This window comes from Oncorhynchus nerka, linkage group LG1 (assembly GCF_034236695.1).
Source record: "Oncorhynchus nerka isolate Pitt River linkage group LG1, Oner_Uvic_2.0, whole genome shotgun sequence".
Classification (NCBI taxonomy): Eukaryota; Metazoa; Chordata; class Actinopteri; order Salmoniformes; family Salmonidae; genus Oncorhynchus; species Oncorhynchus nerka.
In genome coordinates, this window is record NC_088396.1 from 32828278 (window position 1) to 32846483 (window position 18206).

The following is an 18206-nucleotide window of genomic DNA, read 5'->3' on the forward strand; positions in this document are numbered from 1 at the left end:
TAATATCGTATAATTATTGCAATAATGAAATCGTCAACCCATCAGTCTTGTTCTGACTGTTAGGCTGAGAGCCTAACTGATAATGAAAATAGTGATATTATATAGGACCTAAAAATGCTTAGTGGTTCCATATCCCATAAGCCACCTTGGTTATCTACACAGGATGGTGTTTTACCCCCAACCTGGCTTTGTTTCCCAGATGCCAGGAAGAATGGACAATGAGGGATTGTTCTGAACTCTTCCAGGCTATCTCTATCTCGGGTCACACACACCACATCTTGTCTATGGAATGCCGGCTTTTAGGTTTTTATCACCAACATCAATCGTCAGCTTCAAGCTATCTCTAGTAAAACCCATGTCCTCAACAACCAGTCTAGCTGCAAGGTGCTAGAGTGGAGACCATAAAACACAGCATTAACAGGACAGAAATATCTTACTGTTTTGTTAAGTAAATCATTTTTACATATCCAACAAATAAGGTGAATACATAATTTTTCAATCACAGAACATACACACACACTTTTAAGATGTTGATCGCTCTGATGAGACTGTCGGGCGGGGGCTGACTGACCGTCGGGCGGGGGCTGACTGCTGACTGACCGTCGGGTGGGGGCTGACTGACCGTCGGGCGGGGGCTGACTGCTGACTGACTGTCGGGTGGGGGCTGACTGACCGTCGGGCGGGGGCTGACTGCTGACTGACCGTCGGGTGGGGGCTGACTGACCGTCGGGTGGGGGCTGACTGACCGTCGGGTGGGGGCTGACTGACCGTCGGGCGGGGCTGACTGCTGACTGACCGTCGGGTGGGGGCTGACTGACCGTCGGGCGGGGACTGACTGCTGACTGACCGTCGGGTGGGGGCTGACTGACCGTCGGGCGGGGACTGACTGCTGACTGACCGTCGGGCGGGGACTGACTGCTGACTGACCGTCGGGCGGGGACTGACTGCTGACTGACCGTCGGGCGGGGACTGACTGCTGACTGACCGTCGGACGGGGACTGACTGCTGACTGACCGTCGGGCGGGGGCTGACTGCTGACTGACCGTCGGGCGGGGACTGACTGCTGACTGACCGTCGGGCGGGGGCTGACTGCTGACTGACCGTCGGGCGGGGGCTGACTGCTGACTGACCGTCGGGCGGGGGCTGACTGCTGACTGACCGTCGGGCGGGGGCTGACTGCTGACTGACCGTCGGGCGGGGGCTGACTGTTGACTGACCGTCGGGCGGGGACTGACTGCTGACTGACCGTCGGGTGGGGGCTGACTGACCGTCGGGCGGGGACTGACTGCTGACTGACCGTCGGGTGGGGGCTGACTGACCGTCGGGCGGGGGCTGACTGTAGGTTCCTGCTTCTCTTTCCTGTGCTGTGGTCGCATCATTCATTCACTGTAACAACCAACGCTGGTTCCTCTGGTGTCACCCAACAGACATTCAGCCAGAGGAAATGGAGTAAATGGTCTAGTTAGAGTGTACGACATCATATATTTGTATTGCATGTCCACTGACACACACGCAAAGGTTTCCATGCTGGAAGCACGGAAACACACATAGATGCAGTGTCATTTTGATGTCATTTTGCAATGAATGAAGAAAGGGTCCATTCTCAAAAGAGACTTTGAGACCATTTGATGTTGCTTCTTCAGTTTTTAGCTTAGATAGAAATACATATTTTTTATTCTTCAAGTCATTGTACATTATCATTCTCAGTAGATTAATGTAAAAGTTGTTTGTGAGTGTGCCGACTTGTTGGTGAGTTTACAGAAAATGTTGTCTTTCAATTTGACCTCGACCTTGACCTAAATTTACAAACACAATAGTCCGTTATGTTGCAATGTGTTGTCAAATATTCAGTACAGGTTCTACAACAATACAGACCCTGTTATTGACTCAGCATATCATCTGTACTAGTATTGATAATGATGTCTAATATAATACCAATAATTAAATTACATAGTAAAAACTCCAATAATACCTTTATTCATTGAAATTGGTGTGTACAATAAAGACGCTTCCTCCACCCATAGGAGTAGGGTAGGAGTGGGGTGAAGTTGCCCCTACATGCTGATCTTAGGTCAGTTTGGTATTTTCCCCACTAATGGTTAAGTTTATGTTTGGTTGAGGGGAAGCTGATCCTAGGGGAAACTTCACCCCCTGTGCCATTACATATGGATTATATATCGTAGGTACCCTGACTCTTGACCTCTCCCGCTTGTCTGACCCTGTCCTATGAAGGCAAGAAGAACAAGTTGCGTGTGTACTATCTGTCCTGGTTGAGGAACAAGATCCTGCACAACGACCCTGAGGTGGAGAAGAAGCAGGGCTGGGTCACTGTGGGTGACCTGGAGGGTGCTGTTCACTACAAAGTTGGTACGTCCCATCTCCAGCATGCATCTGGACAGTACATTTTTGCGGAGAAAAATTGAGGACAGTTTTTGCATAGAAATGTATGTTATGGTCAAATGAGTCTGCACACATGTTTAGGAACCACTGTTTTATAAGTCAGCACTTCATGTCATGACTGAAAGATGTTGGAAGAGATAAAGTCCAGAGTTTGGTAATGAAATCTACAGCAGCGTTCGAAATACCCTCTGTCTACCCAGCAAACACCATGTCCCATTTCTGTACTGTCACATCTCTGAGTAAGATAATAAGACTGTAATACATGTCAGCTAATAGCATTTTGGTAGACTTTGATTTCCTACTACATATAGTATCTGGGGCAGAGAACTTAAAAACAATAAGGCTACTGTGTCATTAAACGTCTTGAGGATGCTCTGAATTGACCCTGTTAGTTGGTGCCTCCTTATGGCAACATCCTCATGTGTCCCCACTGGTTTATTCCCCAGTGAAATACGAGAGGATCAAGTTTTTGGTTTTGGCCCTGAAGAACTCGGTGGAGGTCTATGCATGGGCACCGAAACCCTACCACAAGTTCATGGCTTTCAAGGTGAAACCTTCGATGCCCCTGCTTATGCATGACAGATATTCACTTCCATCTATTCAATTAGTCATGCAGCTATTGTAAATTGTCATGACAATGATAAAATGACTCCCCGACACACATGCACACACACTACTGTACTGTATGTGAATAACCTTTGTCCCCTGGTTGACCCCTGCAGTCGTTTGGTGACCTGGTGCACAAGCCCCTGCTGGTTGACCTGACGGTGGAGGAGGGTCAGAGGTTAAAGGTAATCTATGGCTCCAGTAACGGATTTCATGCTGTGGACGTGGACTCGGGGGCCGTCTACGACATCTACCTGCCCACCCATGTAAGAAGCACACTCATGTCTATGGAACCTCAAATCCCCTTCTCTTCCTCCTTTTTTTTTTCAAGGACTTTCAACTTCATATTTGAATTAATAATTTCTCGCTCGTTCACTCTCTCCCCCTCTTTTTGCTCTCTCCCCTCTCTTATCCTTTCTTCTTTTCCCCTCGCTCTTTCGCTCTCCCTCTCGTGCGCTCTTTCTCTCTGTCTCTGTGTCTGTCTCTCTGTAGATCCAGACCAGTATCCAGTCCCATGCCATCATCATCCTGCCCAACACAGATGGCATTGAGCTGCTGGTGTGTTACGAGGACGAGGGTGTCTATGTCAACACCTACGGACGCATCACCAAGGACGTGGTGCTGCAGTGGGGCGAGATGCCCACTTCTGTGGGTAAGTGAACACAGACACACTCACACACAATAGGTCCTTAAATGAAGTATTTAAACATGTTAACTCGGTTGCCATCCCACCGACTCACCGCCCTATCCCTCTCTTTGTCTTTCTCTCTGTAGCCTATATCCGTTCTAACCAGATAATGGGCTGGGGGGAGAAAGCCATAGAGATCAGATCTGTGGAAACTGGACATCTCGACGGAGTCTTCATGCACAAGAGAGCCCAGAGACTCAAGTTCCTGTGTGAGAGGAACGACAAGGTGAGACCCCTGGACACGTACGCACACATTTGGAGGTACTCTCCCCAGGTATTTTTTCACGAATAGCTCTGTCAAAATCAAATTTTATTTGTCACATGCGCAGAATACAACAGGTGTAGACCTTACCATAAAATGCTTACTTACAAGCCCTTAGCTAACAATGAGGTTCAATAAATAGAGTTAAGAAAATACTAAATAAACTAAAGTAAAACATTTTATAAAAGGAAACACAATAAAATAACAATAATGAGGCTATATAAAGGGGGTACTGGTACCGAGTCAATGTGCGGGGGTACAGGTTAGCTGAGGTCATTTGTACATGTAGGTCGGGGTAAAGTGACTATGCATAGATAATAAACAGCGTGTAGCAGCAGTGTAAAAAATAAAGGGGGGGGGGGCAATATAAATTGTCCGGATGAACATTTGATTAATTGTTCAGCAGTTTCATGGCTTCGTGGCTTTCATGCCTTCACCCAACCACAGAGACCTCTAAAAGAGGAAAAGATCACAGAGCACAGACCGAGTGTGAAGTGGCCCAAAGCTGTTGAAAAGAGAGAGTGGGCAACAATCAACAACAACCTGACAAAAATCTTGTAGGAACAGCAGAGAAAACGCTTGAAAGGATGGGAGACATTATCTACCACTACGGAGAAGAGCGCTTTGGAGTAAACGAAAGGAGAAGTGGCAAGACACCACTCGCGCCAGCCAAATCTAGGAGGCAGCAAGAGATTGAGATACTTGTCAGAGAGAGAAGGCAGCTGAGAAAGCAGTGGAAGAAGGCCTCTGATGCAGAGAAAGAAGGTCTCATGCTACTCCAAGCAGACATCAAATGTCGGCTGGCAACCTTGTGAAGAGTGGAAAACTTAAGGAAACTTTGTAGGAAGAAGGAACACTCAAGAACACGGTTCTATAAAAAAAAACGTTAAGTTTGTCAAAGACCTCTTCGCAAAGGAAAAGTGCGGAATCCTAAAAACTCCAAAGCCAGAACTGGAAGAACATCTGGAAAAGGTCCACCAGGACATGAAAAGGCATGAGCAGATAATCATCCCACATGACATCCCACCTATTCAACCACCAGAATTCAATCTGGACACTGACCCTCCAAAATGGAAGGAAGTAGAGAACGTTGTCCGATGAGCAAGAGCGGCCTCTGCTCCTGGGTCTAATGGAGTACCATACAAGCTCTACAAGAACGCCCCGGATGTTCTACACTTTCTTTGGAGGCTCATGAGGATAGTGTGGCAGAAGGAAATAATACCAAAGGCATGGCGAAGGGCTGGTGGTGTGCTAATCCCGAAAGAGAAGGATGCGACAGACAATCAGTCAATTCCGACCAATCTCCCTTCTCAACGTCGAAGGGAAGATCTTTTTCAGTATAATAGCACAGAGGCTGTCCACTTACCTAGAAAGGAACAAGTACATTGATACATCTATACAGAAATCAGGCATTCCTCTGTCATCTTCCTCGACCTGACCAATGCCTTTGGCTCAGTTCCCCATGAACTCCTCTGGGAATCCTTCAACATTTTCCACGTACCAGAACCCATCACTACACTGGTAAAGGCCTATTTCCAAGACCTGCAATTGTGTTTCACAACACCTGACTTCACAACAACATGGCAGCACTTGGAGGTTGGCATAATGGCAGGCTGCACAATTTCACCTCTGGCCTTCACTATGGCCATGGAAGTCATCATCAGGGCATCGAGATGGGTGGTTGGCAGTGAGAGAACTAAGGAAGGGCTCCGTCTCCCACTTATCCGAGCATACATGGATGACATGACTACACTGACCACCACTGCATCATGCACCAGGCGGCTACTTGCAAAACTGCAGGATAACATCAAGTGGGCCCGGATGAAAATCAAGCCAAGCAAATCTCGAAGCATCTCCATAGTCAAGGGACAGCTTAAAGATGTGAGGTTCTGCATTGGAGATGACCCAATACCAACGGTGTCTGAGCAACCCGTCAAGAGCCTGGGTAGATGGTACAACGAAAGCCTCCGGGATAAAGATCAAGTGCAGCAAGTAAGGCAGGACATCACAGACGGTCTTGAGAAAATCAATAAGACCCTACTGCCTGGGAAGCTCAAGCTTTGGTGCCTACAGTTTGGACTTCTCCCCCGGGTAATGTGGCCACTCACCGTCTATGAGGTCCCAATAACAACAGTGGAGAAGATGGAGCGAATCATTACCTCATACGTGAAGAAATGGCTGGGTGTCCCACGATGCCTGAGTAACATCGGCCTCTATGGCAAAGGGGTCCTTGAACAAACAAGTCTAATGGAGGAGTACAAGTGTTCTAAAGTAAGACTTCAGATGACATTGAAGGACTCCAAAGACCAGACCATTAGCAAGGCTACAAACTGGACGGAAATGGACATCATCCAAGGCAAGCAACATCAGCCCTGAGACACCAAGACATTGTGGGGAATATCAAGCATGGAAGAGGAGGCTTTGGCCTGGCAGCAAGCAAACCAACGTTCCATAAGGCAACAGCATCTGAACGCAGGAAGATGGTGGTCGAGGAGGTGCGCAGACAGGAGGAGACTGCAAGAAGTGCAAAGGCTGTCTCTCTTGCTAAACAAGGGCAATGGACGCGTTGGGAAGGCCTGGAGAGGAGAACAATCGACTGGAGTGAGCTTTTGCAAATGGAGGCAAGCAACATCAGCTTCATCATAAGAGCTGTTTATGATGTGCTTCCATCACCAAAAAACCTACATCAATGGTATGGCGAGGTCCCGACTTGCCCCTTCTGCCCAACTCCAGCGACTCTCAGGCATATAATGACACCTGGAGGCACAAGCAGGTCCTCAAGAGCCTGGCTGCAGCACTTGAGACCAAGAGGAGTGCAACCATTACCTCCAAAAACAAGCAATCCCGTCAAAACAACATTCATCCGGGAGGGACAGAAAAGGCCCAAGCATCCTCCTACGAAGCGAGAAACTGGACACCTAGCCATGGCCCGGGACTGGAAGATGCTTGTCGATATTGGCCAGCAACTCATTTTTCCACCTTGCTTCTACCAACCTTAGGCCAGACATGGTACTCTGGTCCCCTTCACGAAACGCTGTGTACATCATAGAGCTCACAGTCCCGTGGGAAAACTCTGTTGAAGAGGCCTACAAGCGTAAGAAACTGCGTTACACAGAGTTGGCAGCAGACGCAACTCCGCGTGGCTGGAATGCAAAAGTCTGGCCAGTTGAAGTGAGATGCAGAGGAGTCGTGGCTTCTTCCACCGTCAGGTTGCTGAAAGAACTTGGAATCCATGGACAGGCTCTGCGGCAGACTGTCATAGCAGTCTCTCAAGCAGCTGAAAGAGGCAGCCAGTGGATCTGGATCAAACGGAAGGACCTTTGCTGGGCTATAACTTCATGACCCCCCCCACCCCCACATGAGAACCCAATTCAGATCCCTCCAACTTGAGGGCATATGAGGTATGCGGTCAGCTGTAGGGCTGGCTCAGGGAAGAGGACATCCCTGCCTTGCATAGTCCCGTGGGAAATCTTAATTGGGCATGGGACACAAGCTAAGGCTTGATCACCCTTTAGCTGGCCACCTTTGATGAGGGTGTTTAGTGATTAAAGGGCGAAACACCCACTGATTCGAAGGCACACTACTGAGGATGTGTCCCAAAATTGACATCTTAACCCAGTCTAAGAAATAAACCTCCCATGCCACTCTGTCAACATCACGGAAAATCTCATGTGAGTGCATTCCATCTATTGGCACAATGGACAGTTTTTAACATCTCGTCCCGTGTTTTATGATTCTTTCTTCTCGATGTGACAAAAGCATGGTGTCGTGGAATTATTCTAGTCAAAGGAGAGAGACTTAGATTTATTTGAAACAATTTAACTTTCTTTTTTAATTACTGCAGTAATGGAGTTGGTCGGTAGCCACCCTTAAGGTAATCACTGAGAACTCTACGAGTAGAACTAAGCCACAGCATTTTATAGTTAAGACACATCCACCTGAATATGGAACAAACACCAGATTTGTGAAATTATACAAAGGTAGATTGTGCTCTCATGCAATGGACAGCAAGATTTACATTGCACCGGGTTTCTGTCTCTAGATCATTTTCTACTTTTTCTACTATACACAAATACTAATGCAACATAGGACACCAGGTCCTTCACTTAATTTCTGAAGTCCAGTATTCATCTGCCATGTGGGAGAAATAAACTGGAGGGAGGTTATGCCTGGTATTGGCAGACTTGCACCCAGACACTAATCATGGAATGGAATGCAGTCTTTAGGTTTTATCACCCAGGCATCATAAATCAGCCGTCAGTGTTAAGCCTCAGAGACTCCTCTCAGAAGGACAGACATTGTGAAAATACTAATATAGGAATACATTTGAATATAAAGGTAATGTGTTTAACATAATGTTGTAATTCTACCACATCGTTTTTGCAATGTTAAGAAGATGGAATAAAGTTGTCCTTGAAATATTATTGGTCCTTCACTGTTTTGAGACTGTACAACCTTCAAGATGTATTGTCAGATCCAACAGCAGATCTCTTTGTTTCTTGGGACCTAGAACTAGCATCTCTGTTTTTTCAGAGTTTAAAAGTTAAACATTTGCCACCATCCACTTCCTTATGTCTGAAACACAGGCAGGCAATTTTGGGGCTTCACAATGTTTAATCAAAATGTACAGCTGTGTGTCATCCACATAGCAGTGAAAGTTGACATTGTGTTTCCGAATGACATCACCAAGAGGTATAATATTGAAGAGGTTCGATATAGGCCGATTTTTACATTTTCCGGGTCAAGGTGTAGCTTTTTCAAGATAATTTATTACTGCCGCTTTTAGTGAGTTTGGTACACATCCGGTGGATAGGGAGCCATTTATTATGTTCAAAGTAGGAGGGTCAAGCACAGGATGTAGCTCTTTCAGTAATTTAGTTGGAATAGAGTCCAGTATGCAGCTTGACAGTTTAGAGGCCATGACTATTTTCATGAATGTGTCAAGAGATACAGGATTAAAAGACTTGGATCTCCATTGATCCAAGGCCCTGACAGTCTTTGCAGACTCAGGACAACTGAGCTATGGAGAAATATGAAGATTCAAAGAGGAGTCTAATTTGCTTAAATTGCAATTAGGTTTGAAAAAATGGATGATTGAGCAGTCGGATGACTTCCAATTTGGTGGAGCGTCATTTCCGTTCCAATTTTCTGGAATCTTGTTTCAGGGCCCGGGTATTTTCTGTATACCAGGGAGCTAATTTCTTGTGACAAATATTTTTTGTTTTTAGGGGTGTGACTGGTGTGACTGCATCTAGGCTATTACGCATGGTTAAATTTAGATCCTCGGATAGGTGTTTAACCGATTTTGTACTCTGACGTCCTTGGGTAGGTGGAGGGAGTCTGGAAGGGAATCTAGGAATCTGGGTTGTCCGAGAATTTATAGCACGGCTTTAGATTATCCTTGGTTGGGGTCTGATCAGATTTGTTAACGATTGGAAACGTAATAAGATGGCGGTCCGATAGTCCAGGATTATGAGGAAAAACATTTAGATCCACAATATTTATTTCATGGGACAATACTAGATCCAGGATATGACTGTGGCAATGAGTAGGTCCGGAGACATGTTGGACAAAACCTACTGAGTTGATGATGTCTCAGAAAGCCTTTTGGAGTGGGTCTGTGGACTTTTCCATGTGAATATTAAAGTCACCAAAAATGTGAATATCTGCCATCACTACAAGGTCCGATAGGAATTCAGGGAACTCCATGAGGAACGCTGTATACGGCGCAGGAGGCCTGTAAACAGTAGATATAAAAAGTGATTGATTAGGCTGCATAGATTACATGACTAGACGCTCACTAGTGTAACCAGGAGGAGAGGCCTCATTTAACACAGTAAATTCATCAGGCTTAAGCCATGTTTCAGTCAGGCTAATCACAAAAAGATTATGATCAGTGATTAGTTAATTGACTATGACTACCTTGGATGTGAGGAATCTAACATTAAGTAACCCTATTTTGAGATGTGAGATATCACAATCTCTTTCAATAATGACAGGAATGGAGGAGGTCTTTATTCCAGTGAGATTGCTGAAGCGAACACTGCCATTTTCTGTTTTTCTCAACCTAGATCGAGGCACAGACACTGTCTCAATGGGGATAGCTGAGCTGACTACATTGGCTGTGCTAGTGGCAGACTCCACTGAGCTGGCAGGCTGGCTATCAGGTTGCAGGCCATGCAGCAGGCTATCTCATTGTGGAGCTAGAGGAGTTAGAGCCCTGTCTATGTTCATAGATGAGATGAGAGCACCCCTCCAGCTAGGATGGAGTCAGTCACAGAAAGGGGGCCAATTATCTACAAATTCTATCTTTTGGGAAGGGCAGAAAACAGTTTTCAACCAGCGATTGAGTTGTGAGAGCTCATCACTCCCCCTAACTGGGAGGGGGCCAGAGACAATTACTTGATGCCGACACATCTTTCTCGCTGATTTACACACTGAAGCTATGTTGCTCTTGGTGACCTCTGACTGTTTCATCCTAATATCGTTGGTGCCGACGTGGATAACAATATCCCTATACTCTCTACGCTCGCCAGTTTTAGCTTTAGCCTTTACCTCTGTAACCCTGCCCCCTAGTAAACAGTGTATGATCGCTGGATTATTATTTTTAAGTCTAATACTGCGGGTTATGGATTTGCCAATGACTAGGGTTTTCAATTTGTCAGAGCTAATAATGGGTGGCTTCGGCAGCTCAGACCCTGTAGCGGGTGGAGGAGAGACCTGAGAAGGCTCGGCCTCTGACTCTGTCTCAATGCTTAATGGGGAAAACCGGTTGAAAGTTTCTGTCGGCTGAATGAGCGACACCTGTTGAGTATGCCGACAGCATTTCTTTCCAGAAAATTGTCCGGCTGCGGGTACTGTATGGGGATATTTATACTACTATCTCTACTTACTGATGGCACAGATGCTGTTTCATCCTTTCCTACACTTAATTGACCCTTGCCTAACTATTGCATCTGAAGCTGTGCTGGCAACACAGCTATCCTCACCATAAGGCGATAGTTCTCCTATATATTATGAGTACAGCTACTGCTAAATGTCATAGTGTTAATGTTACTATTTAGCTTTGGCTGGTGGAGGTCCTGTAGAACCATGTCCAGATAAAGCGTCCAGGGTGGAAAAAGTTGAATGAAAATAGTTGAGCGAGGTAAAAACTAAGACATTGGTAAATGTATTAAATACAGATTTTGATTAAACGGTTAGTAAATGTAAAAACCAAAAGGTTGGTAGGTAGCCAAGTAGCAACAAACAGCACAGCAGCATGGAGACATGTCCAACAGTTGTGACTTTGTGGCAGACAACAACATAAGAAGGTAGAGACAATAATATATCACGCAAAGCAGCCACACTGTCAGTAAGAGTGTCCATGATTGAGTCTTTGAATGAAGAGATGGAGATTTGAGTGTTTGTTGCAGGGCTTTCCAGACGCTAGCTGCAGCGAACTGAAAAGAGGAGTGACACAGGGATGTGTGTGCTTTGGGGACCTTTAAAAGAATGTGACTGGCAGAACCGGTGTTGCATGTGGAGGATAAGGGCTGCAGTAGGTATCTCAGATAGGGGGGAGTGAGGCCTAAGAGGGTTTTATATATAAACATCAACCAGTGGGTCTTGCGACGGATACACAGAGATGACCAGTTTGCAGAGGAGTATAGAATAAAGTGAGGTGGGAAATCTGATGGCCGAACGGTAAAGAAAATCTAGCCGCTTGAGAGCACCCTTACCTGCCGATCTATAAATTATATCTCCGTAATCTAGCGTGGGTAGGATGGTCATCTGAATCAGGGTTAGTTTGGCAGCTGGGGTGAAAGAGAAGTGATTACAATAGAGGAAACCAAGTCTAGATTTAACCTTTGCCTGCAGCTTTGATATGTGCTGAGAGAAGGACATTGTACCGTCTAGCCCTACTCCCAAGTACTTGTACGAGGTGACTACCTCAAGCTCTAAACCCTTCGAGGTAGTAATCACACCAGTAGGGAGAGGGGCATTCTTCTTACCAAACCACATGACCTTTTGTTTTAGAGGTGTTCAGAACATGGTTAAGGTCAGAGAAAGCTTGCTTGACACTAAGAAAGCTTTGTCGTAGAGCGTTTAACACAAAATCCGGGGAGGGGCCAGCTGAGTATAAGACTATCATCTGCATATACATGGATGAGAGAGCTTCCTACTGCCTGAGCTATGTTGTTGATGTAAATTGAGAAGCGTGTGGGGACTAGGATCGAGCCTTGAGGTACTCCCTTGGTGACAGGCAGTGGCTGAGACAGCAGATGTTCTGACTTTATACACTGCACTCTATGAGAGAGGTAGTTAGCAAACCAGGCCAAAGACCCCTCAGAGACACCAACACTCCTTAGTCGGCCCACAATAATGTAATAGTCTACTGTATCAAAAGCTTTGGCCAAGTCAACTCAGTGGCTGCCTGCAGTGAGAAACTTTGTAGCGGGGCAGGGGAAAAAGAGGGAGGAGCATCGGGGTTAGTCGCATTGGAAGGGGTGGGAGATGAGGAAACGTTGGATGGGCAATGGCTGAGTCAAATAGGAATCCTGACTTAATGAAGTGGTGATTTAAAGAGCTCAGCCATGTGCTCCTTGTCAGTAACAGCCACATCATCAACATTAAGGGACATGGGCAGCTGTGAGGAGGAGGGTTTATTCTCCAGGTCTTTAACCGTTTCCCAGAACTTCTTGGGATTAGACCCACAGAGAGAGAACTGCTCACCTGAGTGTACTTATTTCTAATTTTCCTGAACTAGAGCCAGTCAGCCTGAGTATGCGTGTGCCAAGCCTTTCACCAAATGGACTTCTTGAGGTGGAGTAATTCTGCCAGATCACCGTCGAACCAGGGGCTGAACCTGTTGTTAATTCTCATTTTCTTTATGCGGGCGTGTTTGTTAACAATACCACTGAAAATATTTTTTTAAAAGGTCAAAGCGTCTTCGACAGAGGGGATCAAGCTGATTCTATACCAATTTACAGAGGCCGGGTCTTGAAGGAAGGCTTGCTCATTAAAGTTTTTTAGCAAGCGTCTGACAAATCAGGGCAGGTCGTTTAACTGAGCATCCATTACGAACACAGGCTGTAAAACAGTGATCACTAAGGTCATTACTGATGTCACTGATTTGTTTCATTATTGACTGGCGTGTGTGCATGTGTTCCCATCCGCAGGTGTTCTTCGCCTCGGTGCGATCCGGAGGAGCCAGCCAGGTGTACTTTATGACCCTGGGGCGCACCTCTCTGCTCAGCTGGTAGAGAGACTACACCCCCTCTACACTGGAAACCAACCAACCACGTTTTACCCGACGTTCAACGATGCCATCGGTCAAAAGCCAACCACCTCCGACATAATCATGACCTTCGACCCGGGGCATCGTGCTATATTGAGGATACACAACATCTTGTTTTTTTTTCTCACCTTTATTTAACCAGGTAGGCAAGTTGAGAACAAGTTCTCATTTACAATTGCGACCTGGCAGATGACGTCGCCCCAGCCGTGAATACCAGATATGAGAATATGTATTTTTTTTAAATGAAGTGAATTGATTATAAATCAAATAAAAAAATGTGAAGAAAGGGGGTGAACAGTTTGCCCCACTTTGGTGCTCAACAGGTTGTGGACACACGTCTGTGCGGGGCCTTTGCCCTGAAGGCATGTGTGCGTGTGTGTGTGTGTGTGTGTGTGTGTGTGTGTGTGTGTGTGTGTGTGTGTGTGTGTGTCGTTCCTAGTTCCCGACTGTGGTATGGGCTTGAAGTCTACTACTAACTACTCTGTGCATCTTCTGCTCGTATTTCAGGAGTCCCCCTCCCCTTCCTTTCCTTAGCGAAGGAGGGGCAGGGGGCGGAGCATACAGTGTTAATGCTACAGTAGTGTATGTCAATGTCTTTCTGTTTGGTCCAATGATTGCTGACTGTGGGGGGAGGGGGGGGGGGTGTTGAAGCTGTCAGTCAGGGAGGAGGTGGGAATAAAGAAGCTGTGCAAGGGAGCCAATTGGTTCTAGGCTCAATGCTGTCATGACACAGTGTGTGGGATGGGCCTATGCATTTTACCGTAAGTCTGTTATCTGAGAGGACTCAGCTGGAGTGTGTTGATAGTTAGGACAGCTACCGTATTTTAATGTGCAGGTTCATGTAAAAACATTTGAACCAGATGGACTTTGAAATAGTGTTTTTTATTTTATTATGATTCCCTAAAAAAAAGTAAGTATTTGGAGTTAATATTTATTTGACCTTGGATTTAAAAATCACAATGCACATAGCCTCCAGTTTTCTTTGCTTTTATTTCAACCCACAACACATTCAAATGCTTTGAGTCAGAGAGTGGGTGGGTAAAACATTTAAATAGTATCTATGTATAATAAATATTCATTTAATATCATTCATAGTGTCAATTGTCATGTTAGTGGAATCCTCAGTCCAACATGACGCTGTGATCCGGCTTGTACCATCAGAGTCCAGGATGGAGGACATGGTCCTGATGTGAATAGACAGATATAATAAAAGAGAGTGGAGGAGAAGGTTCAGGTCATATACAGTATGTGTGTGGTAGTAAAGGGGCCAATAATAGATGAGAGAAGAGTGGTGTCAATGTAAGTTTTTGTAGCAGAAAGGTTACACATGGTCAGCAAACCTCAATGGACTCATAGACTGTGGATGGAAATAATGGTGGTGTTTTATTGTTGTTTTTCATGAGTATCTTTTTATGAATGCAATGCACTAAGTGTCAAGAATGTAGAAAGAAATATACTGTGTGGTGGTCAAAGGCATGAGAATTTTATTTTTGTTCCTTGTCACAAGTGATCAATTTCAAGTTGACACAAGTGAATATTAAACAATGGAGGCTCTAAGGAAGATGTCGGTTTTTGGGGCAATTCTGAATCGTTTCTGAGACTAGGTTGTGACTCCTTTCACAAACTCAATGTTTTAAAGTGAATCGGGGCTTAAGCGTTAACAGCTCTGAGTTGAGAAGTTGCTAGGCTACAGTAGTTTCCTCTGGGGCCAGTTTGCTCACAGTAGCTTAATCAACCTGATGCGCTAACAGGGCTTTAGACCTCAGTGTTTAACTCAAAAAAAAACATTGCCAGGCTCAATAAAGAAGTCTTGAGCTCTACTTCTTGTCCTTCTCGTGTGATGTGTCAGCTTGTTAATGGAAGGCAAATCAAAACAACTGTTTCAAATCAGAGGAGAGCAGAGCATGGGTGACATCTGTGATTCTACAGCTTTCTGAAGGTGTTCACCACAGAAACCCACTTTGGGAAGATTATTTTTTGTTGTTGTTCACTGTTAAAGGTTATAGTCTGTACATCTGAAGACTATTCAATACACTGCAATATTCCCTGCCACGACTCTCTCACGACAGGGTGTCTGACCTGCCTAAACCATGGAGACAAACAACATGAATATTATTTTCCTGAGTAAGATTACCCTACTCTTCCCAAGGAACACAACTGTGGTTTAATGGTGATGATGGATCAAAGCTATTTCACCCAAGGGGACAGATTCTCTACCCTAACTGTGTGTCAGACTCCATAGAGGGTCAATCACTCTCTGAGTTGAGTCTTTCTCCTACTAACAGTCATGCCATTCATTGTGTGTAGAGCTGTGGGAAAGGCACTGCAAATTATACATCACAGAATTGTTTCACAAGCCAACCTTTTTTATATATGGAAAAAGAAACCTGTTTGAAAAGCGAACCCCAATGCTGTATGTGTGTGTGTTGAATAGCCCCCCCCAGCACTGTCCCACTATGTCTTTTTGGTTACATCAAGGCCTTCATGAGTGGCATAAGTGAGTTTATTAAGGTTATGGTTATTGATATTCTATTAATGGAAAGACGGACAACAATTTCTTCGCAATCTGAAAAGCAGTCACTTGCTGATTTTTTTGTTTTATAAAAGTGCCAATATGGCAACATTAAAAGTGTAAAAAGAATGACGAAACCACTATGTTGATAAATATACTTTTTTAAGATCTCACTTGAAGCATTAAGTTTTAGACTTAGTTAAGAAGCTTAACAATAGTTTATGTACTTTGCAGTGGTTGAATATTATAACGCTCATGTTAGGTTGAGAAAATGGCAATGTTTACAGAGGCAATGTTTTGTTACACTAATGTGTATCATGATATTAGTTTTTTTAGCTTGTTTTATATTGAACATGATTTATCAATAATCCTAAATTATGCCATTTTTTTTGTTTTGTTTTTCTCAAACAACTCAAAACACAATAAAGAATACACATGCAACATTTGATTTTCCAGATGATCCCATAATGTCGTTCCCAGCATTGTGGGGACATTGTAGTGACAAAGTCCGTTCCTTGCCGTCTTGGATGTCAGTCAGGCTTGGGTGTTTTTCTCCAGTGTTTCTTCCATGCTACTCTAACTTATGTGCTCTCTGTGTATGACAGGAAGTCTTGTATTTTCCTGAAGGTCTTTTCTCTTTGAATAAACTCTAAAGTAATTTAAAGATTTACTGTAGTCTTTTGTCTTGTCCCCTCTCTGACTGACTGAATTCTTGAAGTGGAGAGTGTGAGAATGTCATCATTATCCAATAGTATGTCCCTGATGGTAAGAAATATTTTCTACAACAAATACAGAGCAGAGCAGACACTTTGACCATGCTGGTCATTTATGAACATTTGAACATCTTGGTCATGTTCTGTTATAATCTCTACCCGGCACAGCCAGAAGAGGACTGGCCACCCCACATAGCCTGGTTCCTCTCTAGGTTTCTTCCTAGGTTTTGGCCTTTCTAGGGAGTTTTTCCTAGCCACCGTGCTTTTACACCTGCATTGTTTGCTGTTTGGGGTTTTAGGCTGGGTTTCTGTACAGCACTTTGAGATATCAGCTGATGTACGAAGGGCTATATAAATACATTTGATTTGATTTGATTTGAATATCCCTTTGAGCATGGTGAAGTTATTAATTACACTTTGGATGGTGTATCAATACACCCAGTCACTACAAAGATACAGGCGTCCTTCCTAACTCAGTTGACAGAGAGGAAGGAAACCACTCAGGGATTTCACCATTTGGCCAATGGTGACTTTAAAAACAGTTATAGAGTTTAATAGCTGTGATAGGAGAAAACTGAGGATGGATCAACAACATTGTACATACTCCACAATACTAACTTAAATGACAGGGTGAAAAGGAGGCCTGTTTGCAACAAGTCACTAAAGTAAAACTGCAAAAAATGTGGCAGAGAAATGAACTTTTCTGTCCTGAATACAAAGTGTTATGTTTGGGATAAATCCAACACAACACATCACTGAGTACCACTTCATATTTTCAAGCATGGTGGTGGCTGCATCATATTATGGGTATGTTTGTCATCAGCAAGGACTAGGGAGTTTTTTTTAGGATACAAATAAACTCAGTAGAGCTAAGCACAGGCAAAATCCTAGAGGAAAACCTGGTTCGGTCTGCTTTTGAACAGACACTGGGAGACAAATGTACCTTTCAGTAGGACAATGGCCTAATACACTTGCTTACCAAGACAACATTGAATGTTCCTGACTGGCCTAGTTACAGTTTTCAAAAAAGATTTCAAAAAACATGTTTTCATTTTGTAATAATGGGGTTTTGTGTATAGATGAGTTGAAATAGATGAAAAAAGGATTTGAATCCATTTCGAGTTCAGGCTGTAACAACAAGATGTGCACACACTAACACACTTGATTTCATTTGGTACATACAAAAGATGCACTAGGTTGTGTGTTGGCTTGTACTGTACAAATGTAATCTGAGGGAATTGAGACAGTTTGTAATTATATTTTCCCAACTTCAGTTTAATTAACTGCTCTGCATTAGTAGTAGTGGTAGTTGTAGTGGTAGTAGTAGACTAAGACGGTGGGTATAACAGCTTACATATAAGTTATTTTCCTCTTCCCTTTGACATCTTCTGACAAAGCAAAAACAGGTTTATGTGTAGATTACTGAGGATTTTTTTCTATTTAATCCATTTTAGAAGTCTGTAACGTAACAAAATGTGGAAATAGTCAATGGGTCTGAATACTTTTCGAATGCACTGTGTGTGTGTGGTCATTCACCTGCCAAGGATCCTGGGGGATTTGATAGGCGTATGATACTGAAAAAAAACACACAAAAAACAGTTTACTCACCATGTGGACATGCACATGGTCTCACATACGCACGCACATGGACACACACAGCTAAGGGAGTTAAGTTGAATTTGCAATAATCCACATACACACACACAATGCTTCTCAAACTGAGGAGGCTGGTGGGAGGAGCTATA

At 44.3% G+C, this 18206-nt stretch overlaps 1 protein-coding gene across 10 annotated transcripts in view; it reads left to right on the forward strand.

Moving 5' to 3' along the window:
- Positions 1-16412, forward strand: part of LOC115129434 (mitogen-activated protein kinase kinase kinase kinase 4-like) — a 97838-nt gene extending 81426 nt beyond the window's left edge. For all 10 annotated transcript variants that reach the window (XM_065018219.1, XM_029659780.2, XM_065018211.1 and 7 more), the window contains 6 exons: positions 2233-2367; positions 2847-2947; positions 3123-3272; positions 3499-3658; positions 3781-3920; positions 13118-16412. In XM_065018219.1, coding sequence (XP_064874291.1) covers positions 2233-2367; positions 2847-2947; positions 3123-3272; positions 3499-3658; positions 3781-3920; positions 13118-13201 — 770 coding nt within the window. In that variant the 3' untranslated portion in view covers positions 13202-16412. The remainder of the gene's footprint in view (positions 1-2232; positions 2368-2846; positions 2948-3122; positions 3273-3498; positions 3659-3780; positions 3921-13117) is intronic.
- Positions 16413-18206: the final 1794 nt, after the last annotated feature.